A 15,857-nucleotide genomic window follows, 5' to 3' on the forward strand; every position below is an offset into this window, starting at 1 on the left:
GGGCTCTAGAGTGCTTAGTAGTTATGGCGCATGGGCTTGGTTGCTCCGTGGCATGTGGGATCTTCCCAGACCAGGGCTCCAACCCATGTCCCCTGCATTGGCAGGCGGTTTTTTAACCACTGCGCCACCAGGGAAGTCCCATGTTACACTTTTAAAGTCATTTTAAGTTGGAAAAGTGTATGCACATCTATCATATTGTTTTACTCTCAAAAGTAGTCTTGTAAGGGAGAAGGGCATTAAGTCATATGATAATTGAGTGTCTACTGCCTGCTAAGCACTGTGAAGGGATGATCTATGATACACAAGGCAATTCAAAGAGGTCAGACTTTCCTTGGGAAGATCAGCTGTGAACAGAATACAAAAAAGAATATCTTTTGTAATAGAGAAATAGAGGGACAAAGGGAGACTTAGAACTATGTTCCATACTATGCCAGGAAATGAACATATATTATCTCTTAATACCCCTCCCAACTCTATAGTAGCAATTTTATCAACAATTTATGAACAAGGAAATCCAGGCTCCCAGAATCAAAGTTCCTAGTCTCAGGAAGCTAAGTGTTCATCAAGAGCCTTGTACTGAATTTCTGGCAGTCAGGACATCAAGCAAGGCTCCTGACTCATCAGCCATTACCCAAATTTCCCCACTAGATCAGAGTGGTTTCAGAAAAAAAAATGCAGTATTAACACATCCCCATTTTCTTCTTTAACACTGTCCCTTTCATTCCAACAGCGCTGGTATCCCTCAGGGCTTGCCCTCAGAGCAGGTAAGGAGCTTGTGGGCCGCCCTTGGTGAAAGAGGCTGTTTGCTTTTCTTAGTTGACTTAGTTGAATACGATCAGAATCACCTCTGGGTTTGGCTTCTGAAGTTAGATAGACTATCAGACTGTGAGTGCCCAGGGGGGTCCTTTGGGCATTGAGCCCATAGAGTCGCTATGGCGTCTCAGACTTGATGGAGACCTGTTTTACCTTTGAAGAAACCGAGGCTCAGGGAAGGGAAATGACTTGACCAAGGTCGTACAGTCTGATGGTGGCAGATGTGGGATCAGAACCAGGTCTTCTGACTCCAGCCCAGTGCCTCCCGGGATCTGATATATTAACCCCTGTGTTATTGTAGCCTTGGGATCTTTTATCTGCTTCCCTCTCTCCTGTCTTCTGAGTGGGGGATGTCATTCCTGTCAATTAACAGCCTTCTCTCGTTTCAAAAAGAGAAGAGTGGATAAGGGGTTGGAGGAAAGTATGTTTTCGGCCAATGAAGGGGAGTGATTTATTTCACCAGCATTCGTCCAACGTCCGCTCGGTGCCAGGCACTGGGCATCCAGAGTACAGCAGAAACAGCGTCCAAAGATTGAAACTGGGTCTCTCCCAAGACCGGGCAGGCCCCGGGCCTTGGCTGCCTCCTTTCAGAGCGGTCTCCGCTGTCCCCAGAGCCCCCCTGCCGGTGCGTGCAGGTCCCCACGTCCCTAGCGTCCCGCGCAGTGCCAGGCCCAAAGCGGGCGCGAACCTGCCGGAGGAACACCCAGCTCTGTGAGAGGAGCTCCCAGCCCCAGCGCCCGCGCGGCACGCCCCCGGTCACCACGGCAACCGGGGAGGGGATGACCCCTGACCCTAGGGCCCCGCCCGGCCCCGCCCCGTTGCCTTCCCAAGATCAACATGGAGCCGGCCAACCCGGAAGTGCCGCCGCCGCCGCCGCCCGTCCGGTACTAGAAGCCGCCGGCCGGGCGAGGCCGAGCCCCGCGCCCGCCGCCCTGCAGCCCGCGGCCGACCCTGTGGTCCTGCCGCGCGGGAGCGGCCGCGTCCCCCGCCCCCGGGTCCCACCCCCAGCCCCCGGCGACCCGCCCCCGCCCCCACGCCCGCCCGAGAGGAGGAGCCGAGGCGAGGGGGAGGAGGAGGGAGAGGTTTGCGAGCGGGAGCGAGGCCGCGCGAGCCGCCGGCGGTTCGTATTACCGGGGTCGGGAGGAGGAGCCCGGCCGGGCCCGCGGACCAGCGCGGGGCGGGCGGGAGGCGCGGAGGAGGCGGGGGCGGCACGGCCGTGAGGAGGCGGGCGGGAGGCCCCGGGCTGCCAGTTGGGGCGGGGGGCGCCCTCCCACCTCCGCCGCCCTCCGTTCGGGCCTGGGCGGCCTGGCCTCACCTGCCCGGAGGCCTGGGAGCCGCCCGCCGCCGCCGAGGGCCAGTCCCGGGGGCCGGCGGAGCGTGGAGGTGCGGACGCGAGGCGCGGGCCTCCGCGCGGAGGCCTGGACGGCGCGGCCAGGTGATGGTGGGCCCCTGTGCTTCTGCAGAGGAAAGGGGACCCCCAGAGCAGCCGTGTCCCCGGGCTGCCCCAGCAAGGCGTTTGGACATCAGCCCTAGGGAAGTCGGGCAGCTGTGAGTTTGCCTGTCTCCGTTAAGTGCCCTTAGGATGCAGTGATTTAAGGAATCCGGCTCTCCCTGCGGGAGGGGCAGTGCCTGCGCTGGTGAACTCGGTGCAGAGAAAAAGGACAGAATGATGCTTTCGGAGCAAGCCCAAAAGTGGTTTCCGACCCACGTGCAGGTCACAGTGCTCCAAGCCAAAGATCTTAAGCCAAAAGGCAAAAGTGGCACCAATGACACATACACTATAATTCAGCTGGGCAAGGAAAAGTACTCCACCTCTGTAGCTGAGAAAACCCTTGAGCCAGTCTGGAAGGAAGAGGCCTCTTTTGAGCTACCTGGGTTGCTAATGCAGGGGAATCCAGAGAAATACATCCTTTTCCTCGTAGTTATGCACAGGTCCCTGGTGGGTCTGGATAAGTTTCTAGGGCAGGTGGCCATCAATCTCAATGACATCTTTGAGGACAAACAAAGAAGGAAAACAGAGTAAGTTATGTAATTTATTTTGAATTGGGGGGGAGCTTTATTATCTTATTTATGGATTTTCTGTTCTTGGAAATTGTCTACCAGGAGCATTGGTTTTTGGACTGAAATATGACCCAGTTTTAAGCACCATGTTTGCATGAATCAGAAGTAAAAATAGCCCTTGTGAAGAAACATTTTTTAAGTGGAGTTTTTCATGATCCATTACTCCCTCATTTGTTTGAGGAAGACATCTTCAATAATTGAATATTTTGTGCAGAATTTTAAGTAAACTAGCATTGTTTCACTGCTTATAAGAGGCCTGGACCATAGTGTTGACCAACTAAAACTGCATATGTGTAAATTGTTACAGTCTTTAAACATTACAATTTTTCAGAAAATGGGACATCAGCAAATGAAATCTGCCAGTGTGATGTCTTTTAGGTATATGTATTTTTGAATATATTTTTTTCAATTGAACTCTGAAGCTGTCAAGTGCTAAATTACCACATTTAGAACTCAATATTTTATTTCAGTATTATAAACAGTTGGCTTTTATTTTAACTCAGATTTGAGGGTCAGTACATCTTGATGGAATCTAAAGCTGTTAAAAGAAAAAAATTTTAAGAGTATGTACAGACATCCTCAACCTTGAACGCAATTACTTCAAAGTTAGTTCTATAATGGCAGTGTATTTAGACCATATTAAATGCTGGTCAGATTGGAGGCAATGATTAAATTCTTCTGATGAAATGATTTAATGACATCTTCAGTAAAAACGTGGGTTTTTTCTAACGTAAGTTTTTCCCAAACAGGTTAGATATATTCTAATTTAAAAAACCATAATATAAGTTAAAACTAGGATATTATGTCTTAAGTTGAAAAATAGTATGTTTTCTGAGATAGGGATACTCACCTTTTTCTTAAACTTACAGTTTCTCTAGTCTGAGAGAACGTTGAAGTTGATGGAATTAAGAGAGAAAAATATAGGTTGAATTTATAAGAGGACTTCAGATTTCAAAAATAGCTTTGTTGTTTCAGTTATAACTGAATTTATTTACGCTTTTAAGAACTATTATAGTAACTGTCTTAAAGTTCATGTTATTTTCTTATATTTTAAGACAACCATCTCATGTTCTTTCTATAAATATCTTCCTGCAAGCTTCTCTTAATTGAAGTTTTTATTTTTATTGAAAAAATGTTTTTTAATCAGATTGTTACCTAAGGTTTAATATGTGTAGGGTAAAAGGGTAGAGAGAGAAATAATACTAGGAATGCCAGAAGAAAATGGTAAATATTTAACTGAAGAGATGAAAGTATTTTAAAAGGAGAGAAAATGGTTTAAAAAAAGTGTAAAGTTGAATATATCTCAATGATTTTAATAACTGTCTGATACCTACGAAGTAGCATTCAGTTACCTCTGAGGAGTTTTTCATCAAATTTAAACTGAAAATGGATAATCACCAAATAATTTATTTCAAATTGCCAATTTTGGATGACCTTACTAAATAATATTTAGAAGTGTTTTGAATGTAAACTTCTAAGTATATTGCATCTTCAGATTTCTACTGTATTTACAGTACTTTTAGTGTTAATGAATGATATACTACAGGCCTTCTCTGAAATATAAATTTTCCAAGTGAAAGGAGGCCCAACTGTGAACCCAGAGATTCTGAGGATGAAAGAAGCTTTTAAAGTTTCTTCTTGTTTTACTCCTTATCTTTGGCACCATCACAATTACAATAAATTTGGCTGTAAGCAGTACTCTTAATATCATAGCCTCCCTACAGAAATTCTCTATTGGCTACTATATAAAATGGATTAGAACTTTCAGGGAGGAAAATGCTTTTATATGTTATCGACAGCACTTGTGATGTTATTGCATTCAAAGTGATTTTCATATGTTATTAAATTCCTAACATTTTCTTTCTTTGTGGATAAATGGGGACCACATATTTGATGAGGTCTCTTTATTGGTAATATTTCTAGTTTTTTAATATAGTTAATAGCTTCCTTTTCCAGCACAGCTGTACGTATGTCCCAGTAAGAGACAGACTTGAGTCACCGGTGTATTGCAAGAAAGATATTTAATATTCTGCACATTGCTGAGCCTTGTCAGCGTATTCCCAAGTGCTTTTTAGAAAACCAGTATGAGTGATGAAGGCTACCAGCTGATTTAAAGTCCCATGGAACTGCTGGGTATGACACTTTCTACTCTTGACACTGAAGACAGCTATTTGCAGCTTGTCTTCCAATTGTGTTATGATAGGCAAAGACGTGTGATAGCTAAAACTATCATTTTACTTATTTTTATACCTTGAAATTAAAAGCCTTTTTTTTTTTTTTTTTTGGTCTTTCAAGGAGAGGAAAAAGGGGTCTGAGCCAGAACACTTTGAGTGGGGCATGGAAAGAGAACTTCTGTATCTCCCACTTTAATGAGTGTCTTGGGTTGGTTCTGGCACAAGATTTAAGGAAACAATACAGTACTTAATAATAGACTGGTAAAATTGTTCATGCTGTTATGTAATATCGATTGATTTTTTTAACAGCAGAAGTGGGTTTTCTTTTTCCTTTTTTAAATGCTCATGAAAAGTAATAACCATCAGAATCCCTAGAGTTAGGTGTGACTCAAACACATGCAGATTTTAGGACTTTTGTGTGCAGCTCGGCAATGCACCTGCGTCCTGGCCTCTGGCACCCTTACTGCCAATCTTGTCCCATTTCTGACCACACAGCACCAATTGCTTGGGAATAGTTCCCACATGTGTGGTGGTTTTTGAACATGGACCTGTGCCCATTAAAAATTGAACAGAGGCCATATACAGTTTAAATCCAGCACTCCAGAGGTGAAAAAAAATCAGCATTAATCCACTAAGCCTCAAATGCTATGTCTTCATTTTATCTTTTTGAAGCCTGGGAAAACAAGTGGTATCTCTGGAATGATTCTTGAAGGTCTCATTAAAACTTCCCTATTATATCATTTTCAAAACAAAGCAGCTAGAGTTATTTGTCATGCCTATATTTTAAGTTAGTATATTTGTTAAAGTTCTTTGCAGTTGGGCTTTTGGTGTTTCTGTTTCTGTTTTTGGTGAGGAGCATGGAAAATACTGTATTTACAGTTTATATTCAAACACTGACTTGCTTTATCCGTTAAAGCTTACCTAAGTCTTTAGCTTTCCTTACCAAAGTACAAAACAGTGCAACACACACACACAGAGTTGTAGCATGGTTGTTTTAAGAATATAATTCTAGAAATGAAAATTCAGTAAACAGTTATTTAGTGCAAGGCAAACTGCCTTCAAGGAGCTTACACTCTAGCAGGAAAAAACCTGCACTGACTTCCTCGTTGGCTCTCATGTCTCCTGATTAAATACAGTGTCCTGTAATATACAGCCTGGTATGTGTTAAACCTTATTAACACATGTGATTCATTAAATACAAAAGAACTACTATTTTCATGCAGCTGTTATTCATCAACTTTGGCTTTTTTTCCTTGTTGACTCCAATCTGACGTTAAGAAGTTACTCATTCTCTGTGCCTCAGTTTTCCTCATCTGTGAAATCAAGATGTTAGACTAGATGATTTATTTGGCCACGCTTCTAAAATTCTATGAATTTGGTTACCCTCACTCCCTTCCATTTATTGGGCTATTGATTTATTTTTTTCTCAGATTTGCTTTGATTTTTTATACACATGCAAATCCTACATGCTTGGTGTTTTTGTTTGGTTCTGTTTTGTTTGGGGATTTGCAGGGGTGGGGGTACATTTCTTGCAAAGTGGATTCACCTGTTTTCTGTATAACCTGAGATGTTAACAGAGCATTTCTCATGGGCTATCCATCAGAAGGATTTCTCCTCCACTGAAAATGCTCTGTTTTCCAAAACTGTGAGTTAATGATTGGATATATAACCTTGCTTCATTTCGAGGCTTTTCGAGGGCTCAACTTGATTTGGCTGAAGGTTCTCTCTTCCACAGAGTTTATTGCTGTAATTTTTTATTTCTAGTCCCTGAGTCTTCAGATTTCACCATTTGCCTCAGATAAGGAATTTTCTCTATTTAGGGTCTCAGGTTAATGATTTCTATTATAATTCTTTTTTTTTTAAAGTTGCTTGTTTTGATGCAACTAGATCTTAATTGATTGAATTGGTCCAAATTAAACAGAAAATATTTCTCTTGCATGTTACTTGCTAAGATGTAGGTGTTATATATATTATGTGCCAGTTTTCTTTTCCCTGCAAAGATCTTTGAACCAGTCTTCCAATTGATGGTAAGTGTAGCTGCTTCTGGTATACCCTGTAAAATTAGATCAGAGTTCCTTTTGTAGCTAAGAAAATTTAACGCTTGCAGAGCTGTATTTAAACAATGACCTGTCTCAGGGATGGATATTAGACTTTATTGTTAAGTACTGTGAAAACATTGTAGAAACTCTCATCTAGGCTGGAGTTTGTAGTTTTTTTGGCTGTTTGCCCTGTAGACTGACCACTTGTGACACCAACAACTGGCGAAGTTCTCATGGATAAAAATACTGTAAACAAAACCAAAATAAACTTTGTTTCTTACACATCATTTGAAAATGGGCAATGTAATTCACTGAAGTGACTAAAAGCAAAAGATTTGGCTCCAGTTAAAATGAGTTTTATTTGGTATTGTCACAGTAGCGGTAGTTAATGAAACAAGTAGATTCTAAGAGGAAGCATATAAGCTTTCTTTTTTCCTTCAGAAATGCTTTACCAGATTTATTACTGTTTGTCAGTTATTGCATTCTACTTATTTTGCACATTTTATTCAGGAAGAGGCTTTGACCCATTTTATGTGAATCTAAATTACAGCGTATGCAGTTTTCATGATTAGCAAACTATATGGAGAAGTCTCCCATATAACAAAATTCTTTTAATAGCTTTTACAGAACTATTTTGAGATGGAGGCTGAGTATTTGTTACTTTATTAAAAATTTTGTCATTATCATGTTATGGTGCTCAAAAGTAGTTTGTATTGATGAATTGTTTCCGGGTCTCTACCGTAGCGTCTTTTAATGCTAAAGAATGTTCTTCAGCCATTAGGAACATTTACCTTAGATGGAAACATAATAGCTATGATTGGTAAGAATTTTCGATGGGTGATTTTCAAATCATGAAAGAAAATGTTGTCTAAATAGCTTTTCCAAAAATCCTGATTGCTTCTGTATATGCCGCATGACAGAGACTTACCTGTGTTTTTAAGTGAAGCATTGAATAAAACCAGAAGCACTCTGGCTGACAGTTTCTCCTTCAGTGCTTACATTGCCTTGATGTAGAGTGACTTTACCTAAAAAGCTATTTGTATACAACAGAGCTCGATAATCCTCTCTTCGTTACATGTTACAACCCAGTTTTTCCTTCTCTTTAAGGTGGTTTAGATTAGAATCCAAACAAGGAAAAAGAGCCAAAAACAGGGGTGAGATAAAGGTCAATATTCAATTTATGAGGAACAATATGACAGCAAGTATGTTTGACTTATCAATGAAGGACAAAACAAGATCTCCTTTTGCAAAATTAAAAGATAAGATGAAAGGTAGAAAAAATGATGGGACGTTTTCTGATACATCTTCTGCAATCATTCCAAGTTCTCACATGCCTGATGCCAATACTGAATTTTCAAGTAGTGAAATACAGATGAAATCAAAACCAAAAAAGCCTTTCCTTTTGGGTCCTCAGCGACTCTCTTCAGCGCATTCAATGTCTGATTTAACTGGGGCCCATGTATCCTCGGAGAAGCTGAAGTCTGGCACCGTTGCTCAAACGCATCTTCTCGGACGCCAGATAGATTCCTTTGGAGCAGTTCCGGAAAGTGGTAAGTGGCGCCTGCATTCTTTCTAGTTGATCTTCCGTGGTCTGAACTACCCTCTTAATTTTTAAAGTTTGACTTCTAAAGTTAGAGAATAAAAAATTGGCGTTTCTTGCTAATATCTTCTAAATTTAGTCAGCAAATATTTATTGAGTACCTGCTTATACTCAAAATTGGTAAGCTTATTAAAGGCAGAGCTTGTCTGCGTTCAGTACTGTATTTATATTATTAGATAATAAAAATGAGTCTTGGTCTCTTTTCATGGCCTGGCTTCTTTTTTTTTTTACTGCTGTTTCTCCTGTACTCAAAGCCTGAAACATAAATGAATATTCCATTTCATCAGAAAGTTCCTAGAAAAGAACCTTTAATGTTCAGAAGTAAGAAAGTAAATTTAATGCTAATGATGAAAAAAAGTCTGAGAATTTATAGCACTCTGATGCCAAGCAGAACCTTTAGTTTTGACATTATAATTTGTTTATGTGATTGTTTCTTTCTACGCTGAGTAAACTACTAATTGTCTAGCAAGATACTAATTGTTATTAGCCTACATACCACTGTACCTTAGCATTTTAAGATTGTTTTCCTTGATTATTTTAAAAGGTTAATATCTTTAAATAGCTAATTGCTCTTATTCTAAAAGCAGCAGTATGCACACAGAATGTGTCAGACAGTGTGATGTAATGTGTCACTGATTATGTACTAACTACAAAATTGTTTGCAGGAAGTCTCAAATCTCCACACAGAAGAACATTAAGCTTTGATACTTCTAAAATGAACCAACCTGACAGCAGTGTGGATGAAGGTGAATCGTCTTTCGGAAGACAAAATGACCCATTTACAAATGTGACTGCTTCATTACCCCAAAAATTTGCAACACTGCCAAGGAAGAAAAATCCATTTGAAGAAAGCAGCGAATCGTTGGACAGCAGCGTGAATTTATTTTCAAAATCAGTTGAAGTAAGAAAAGAAAACAAAAGAGAAAAAAGGGAGAAAGTTAGCCTGTTTGAAAGAGTGACTGGAAAAAAAGATAGCAGAAGATCTGATAAACTTAACAATGGGGGATCCGATAGCCCTTGTGACTTGAAATCACCTAATGCATTTAGTGAAAATCGTCAGGACTATTTTGATTATGAGTCAACTAATCCGTTTACAACAAAATTCAGGGCTTCAAATATAATGCCATCTTCAAGGTAAGCTTAACGGGGGGAAGTTGTGCTATTTTGGAAAATAACTACTTGAAAGTATCCAATATCCTTTTTAAATTCCTTTTATTTTACTTGAAAAAAATCCTTATCTTATTTTTATAATTAATTTTGGAGCCAGGCAATGTTCCATACATCTTTGGAATTGAACTTTTTATCTTAGAAGGATAAAAGATTCTTAATCCCCACCATAGTTTATTTCTACTTGTGTTAGCCAGAAACTCACCGAAACTTGCGGAGAAGACAGCATAGTTTTTGATGAGATGTGGTGAGAGTGAATCACTGGTGGGTGTTAATTCAAGACAGAAATTTAGGTGGTAAGTTGTGTTTCTAGATGTTATTTTCCAGAGCTTAGTTATGGACCAATACCAGCCTCTGGACCGTTCTTTAAGAAATACTGGCTTAAATATTAATGGTTTTCATAATAGGTGTTAACTGTCCTTATTTAACAGCTATTTGGAATAGTTTTTATTTGTGAATGTTTATTGGAATTAAGTGAACGTTGTGGGTACTATAAATACATCAAAGGATATCTGTAATGATGACTTATAATCTATCATGATAAAGTTTAGATTTTCAAAATATGAGTTCTCAGTTTTGTAATAGTATTTTTCTAATTCCTTAGTACAGGTTGGAACTGTGTGGTTTAAATAAGATGATGAGCTTTGCAGAAGTGAATGGTGGAAAAGCTGATTAAGGAAACCTCAAGCAAAGAATTAGATGAATTTATTGGAATCTTAAGCAATTATCATGGAAGAGCATGGTAGATAGACTGTTTGCCATGTAACAGACGTTCTTTCCCGAGGCAAGAACGTATGGTATTTGGACCCCAGTGGGAAACCTGGCTCAGTAGCTCTGTGACCTCTCTCAACCTCAGACTCTCCATCTTTGAAATAAGGAAAATTATACCTACTCGATAGGATTGGGGGACGATAAATGGTAAAGTACATGGTCACAGCCAGGCCCCAAGTAGGGATCCCATAAATGGTGGTTGCTGTTACATTTTATATAGTGCCGTGTCATATTTCATTCAAGAACAGTGCTTTGTTTTGTCATACCATAAACAGAAAATAGTATTAACAGTCACCCTTTTAGGCTTGTGATCTCCTGCCTGTCTTCTGATCTTCTAAAACATGCATTTAGAGTTTTCCAGTTTGTATTTCTTTTGTTTTCTTTTATCAATAAATGGGTATTTGCTGTGGCTTTAGAAAGTAGTGTTCGGTTTTCTTTATAGACCATACTCCGAAGAAATATGTTTTTATCATATGGTATTAATATTTTATTGAAGAGTCCATGGTTTTGATATGCTATTCTCAAATATTTCATTTTGGTATTTTACACAGTGTACTTCACATATTGTGTTAAGCCTTAAACTACAGGGGTAAATAGAAATGTATTTGCTTTTTTTCTGCTCAACTGAGCTTTTTTTGAAGAAGATTCTTGTAAAGAACTATCTGAGATAACTTAGAGATTGGGTAATTTACATAGTATTAGAGTCAAAGAAAGACAAGAAAAATGGGAAATGGTAGGAAAATAATTTAAAAATTTTCCATACCTATATGGAAAAATAGGTATCCTTAAATTTTTAATTGCCTTATACTTGGTATTTACATGGACTTAAAAATTAATGTTTTAAAAGTGAGCATGGCATTTTGCCAAATTTAGACTTTATTTGGGGTTACTTCATTATTAATGCTGTTTCTATCAAAATTAGAGCTGTTTCATGTGATATATGTATAAAATGATTGCAAGTATGTGAAAAATAAAAGGTTTTTTTAATTTTAAAATTTTCTCTTCATATTCATGAAGTGCCAGCTATGAGGACGAAAACATCTGTAGTTTCCTGTGAAGTTACTCTTCTTTTTGTCGCAAGCCATCTTAGTGGTAAATGTAAAACATTTGCAGTAAAGGGATAGGTCTAATTAATAGTATAAAAAAGAAGGAATGACTATAAATAGATCTAGGAAGAGAGTGCGGTTCAAATTTTTGGAAAGCAGCTTTGTCTCGAGTGGAATTAGGAGGGACGTAGTCAAGGTAGTGTGGTCTATTCATATTTCTCCTCCAATATCATTCCTCAGTTATATGGGACATTTCAGACTTCTCACCCTAACGTCTAAACCAAATGCACTTTCGAAGCTATAGACTCACATCACTAGGTCACATGCTGTGAATTATTTTTTCCCAGTAGGGCTAAATAGATCTATTTACAGTCCTGGACTCCTGTGACCGATGTTTGTGAGAATGCTGAACAAAGTGAAGGGTAAAATATGTAGCTGTGGAACCGGATTTTGTTCTTTGAGTGAACTGGCTCTTCTGTGATTGCAGGTGCAGGGGAACCGTATTATTACCCTCTGGGTGAATAATGTGTATGATTACAACTGGAGAATTTTCCTTATGCCAAAAAAATTTTAAATACTAAGGAACACTCTCTTGAAAGTTAGTTTTTATTTCTTTGTAAGTAAAGTTCACCTGAAGAAATCACCTGGTAATCACAGAAATTACTGCATTTTGCTTCTGTTCTTGGAATAGATCCCATGGTCTTGCATAAAACTGAGAAGGGAAATGAGTTAAGGCTTCTTGTTGGGTTACCTCAAAAAAGAGCGGGGCTCTTTGAAACACGTTTCCCTGCAGTTACTAATTCTTAGTCTCTTTCCTCTTACCTACGCCCACTTCTTTGAAGCCTCTCTTACTCTTGTAGGAAGAGGTAACTGTTCCTCGTGCTGCAGCATGTTCTTACCTAGCTCTTCCTTTCTGTGGGCATCCCATGGTTCACTAATATGACCAGTCACTTTTTTTCCCTCTCACCTCCATGAACAGCATGAGAGCAGGGCCTGCATTTCATTCATTTTTCAGCCTTTAATCTGCAGCATGGTGGTAAGTAGCCAGTATTGGAAAGCATTTTTTTGAATAAATGAACACGATATAGGAGATGGATTTCCTAAACTACTACTTTCATTTCCTCATTCCCTTAGTCTCCTTCCAGCTCAAGGTCTTTCTGTGAAGGTCTTTCTGATAGACCAACAACAGATCCGTAAAGGCAGATGTGTGCATTTTTGTATACAACTAAACATTAGAAATCTAAGTGAGTTTTAAAGGACTACCAAAATTTAATAGTCATATCCTAACTAGCACATTTGTGGAATTTGTGAAGAACTCTGTATTAGGATACAGATAGGTTAACAGCTGCAGTAAACAACCTCAGATCTCATTGGCTTATTCCAGTAAAAGTTAATTTTTCCTTGTTTGTCACAGTCTTATTCCCTGAGATGGGGCTGGGGGGAGTGGGTGCTTTGTTCCATGCTGTTGCTCAGCTCCACACAGTGGCTCAGGAACCAGGCTCTTTCCTTCTTGTGATGTCACTGTTTAACACACGTCCTCCGAGGCCATGCAGCAGGGAAAGAGTGGAGGATCACATGTGGGCCCGGCAGTGGTACCCATTACTTCCGCGTGTGTCCCATTGGGCAGTGCTCAGTCATGTCCCAACCTGAGTGCAGCCACTTTTGGTTTAGCTGTGGACCCAGAGAACGCTGAATTGGGTGTGATGAGTGTACATTATTGTGTGTGTCCTGGATGCCAGGTCTAAGAAGTCTGGATACTGTCTAATACTTGGCGTGATGTAGAAGTCCTACTACACATGTATGTGAAAGTGTAGCTTGGATTCTTGACGTTTTCAGGAAAATGTTTTATCAGTTTACTATTGGTATTGATTTGTTTGAGTTTTAAAATTGCTATTCCTCTTGCTTTTTAATCACAAATCACAGGTAGTTTAGCAGCATCGTTCTCAACTAATTTGTTACATGGTTAACCCTTCCATTTGTAAAATAATGATTTTTTGCATCAGCAGAAAATGGCTGCTTTTGTGCTGTAATGGTAGAGTTAAGTAGTTATGACAGAGACTGTATGACCTACAAAACCAAACTTTCGCAAAACAAACATATAGCATTTCAAATAATTTGTTCACAACCAGTTCTTACTGGGCTATTTTCCCTCTGGAAAGTGGAAATAGATGGGTATGTTCACCAAACCAATTTCTTTTTTTTTTTTTTTTTTTAACAGAGGCACAGCTAGACTTGTTCACTTGGGTGGGGACATGTAACCAAGTTCTGGCTTATTGAAGACTTAGTGGAAGAGATGTATGGCTGGCCTTCCATGTCCCCAGGTTCTGCATTCGTGGAATCAACCAATCTCGGGTCAAAATTATTTGGGGAAAGAATTCTAGAAAGTTCCAAAAAGTAAAACTTGAATTTGCTGCATGCTGGCAACTACTTACTTAGCATTTACATTGTATTTACAACTATTCACATAGCATTTACATTGTGTTGGGTGTTACAAGTAATCTAGAGGTGATTTATTTAAGGTATACAGGAAGGATATGTGTTACATGCAAATACTATGCCATTTTATATAAGGGACTTGAGCATCCAGAGATTTGAGTAATCTTCTGAGGTCCTAGAACCAATACCGCCAAATACCAAGGGATGAGTGTATACCAGTTTCAGGTCGAGTCCATGAAAACCTCCTATACAGTCCTCCATATTGCCTGTCTTCCTCCATACCCCAAACTGAAGGTTGGCAAACTAGGCTTGGGGGCCAGATCTGGCTTGCTGCCTGTTTTTGCAAATAAGGTTTTGTTGGAACGCAGCTCACCCATTTGTTTATGGCTGCTTTTGTGCTATAATGGTAGAGTTGAGTAGTTATGACAGAGGCTGTATGACCTACAAAACCAAAAATATTTATTATTTGACCTTTTACAGAGATAGTTTGCTGAACCCTGTACTAGCTGGATGGAGGTCTTTTAAGAAGGGCAGAGCCATAAGATAGGGACAGCCTGAGTCTCTGAATACATGTGGAAGGCCACCTAATAAACAAGAATAACCTTTGAACCTTGTCTTGAATGATGAATTTTCAGAATATTAAGTTACTGTGATTTTTGCACTTATCTATTATAGCATTTAGCATCGTTATTATTTAGCACTTAGGGCACATAGGCCATAGTGCCTCTTGTTCTGTTTAAGAAAGCCTAATTCAGAAAACTTTCAGAACCACTGGTTTGCAACACCAAATCCAAACTCTTGTTTCTGATTTTCAAGGATTATTGTATTTTCAGCTTTTATTAACTACTCAACTTTTCTTTTACTATTCCTCACCTTTCTGTTCCAGGTGCGTTCATTTCCTTACTGCATCTTTCTACCCTGAGGTCCCTGTAAGCTTGGCCAACTCCGTTCCTTGGCTCAGCTGTGGAATGCACTCTTCACTCATCTCTGAGTGTCCTAAGCCTAGCTATCCTTGATGTTGAAAACTCTTTAATCCTATCTTGATTGGTAACATAGTGTTCCCTTCTGTGGAATGCTGCTGATATAGAACATAATTGCTGTATGATGTTTATTGTGTCTAGGTTTTAGTTTTCCCAACTAACCTCTATAAACTGCTGAACAGTTGTGCTGAAGCTTCTTTTGTGGGTACCTGCAGCACCTGGGTCCCTGCGTGTCCTCAGTGCTGATCATCAAGGGCATCTGGGTTTTTTGGTGTTTGTGTTTTTTTAAACTACGGTTTGTTGGGCCCTACTTCAGACTGAATTAGAATCTTCCGTAAATGGGCCCTGAAATAAAAGTCAAGATTGAAAAAAAAACAAAACTTCCTACTGATTCTCAGGCTTAAAAATTGTTTGTCTAAATTATATCATCCATTTCATAAAAGTTTAGTAAGTACTTATTTATGAGTAGGAATCAGGAGTCGTGCTGGTAAACTCATAGTCGACTAGACAGTTTAGTCGTATTAGCTTTGTCTACAGGGCCCTAACTAAGTAGAGGGATCAGTAAGGAGATCAGCTTGACTTAAACAGGGGTATAGAGAGGAGTATGGATTTGGTTGAATGGCTAAGAAACATCTAAATTATAGTAGGCATTGAAGACCAGGTAGAAATGTCTGACTGGTAAATATTTATGGCATCTGTGGATGGATTGTTTTTCAGGATGCAGGTAACGCCGAGGCGTCAGTACTGATGAACAACATTTGAAAAATATG

The 15,857-nt window shown here is 39.6% G+C and overlaps 1 protein-coding gene across 4 annotated transcripts in view; it reads left to right on the top strand.

Annotated features, from left to right (window-relative positions):
• The first annotated feature begins 1,672 nt into the window (after positions 1-1,672).
• RAB11FIP2 (RAB11 family interacting protein 2) overlaps positions 1,673-15,857 on the top strand; it is a 42,671-nt gene continuing 28,486 nt past the window's right edge. For 2 of the 4 annotated variants that reach the window (XR_009053814.1, XM_057735699.1), the window contains exons 1-3: positions 1,673-2,832; positions 8,195-8,637; positions 9,353-9,821. Coding sequence is in view for 3 of the 4 variants with exons in the window: in XM_057735699.1 (XP_057591682.1) it covers positions 2,480-2,832; positions 8,195-8,637; positions 9,353-9,821 (1,265 nt within the window). In the remaining variant the exon portion in view is untranslated. Of the gene's footprint in view, positions 2,833-8,194; positions 8,638-9,352; positions 9,822-10,458; positions 11,525-15,857 lie in introns of those variants that run through there. The other 2 variants (XM_057735701.1, XM_057735700.1) reach the window with 2 other exon arrangements.

This window comes from Hippopotamus amphibius, chromosome 5, assembly GCF_030028045.1.
Source record: "Hippopotamus amphibius kiboko isolate mHipAmp2 chromosome 5, mHipAmp2.hap2, whole genome shotgun sequence".
NCBI classification, from domain to species: domain Eukaryota; kingdom Metazoa; phylum Chordata; class Mammalia; order Artiodactyla; family Hippopotamidae; genus Hippopotamus; species Hippopotamus amphibius.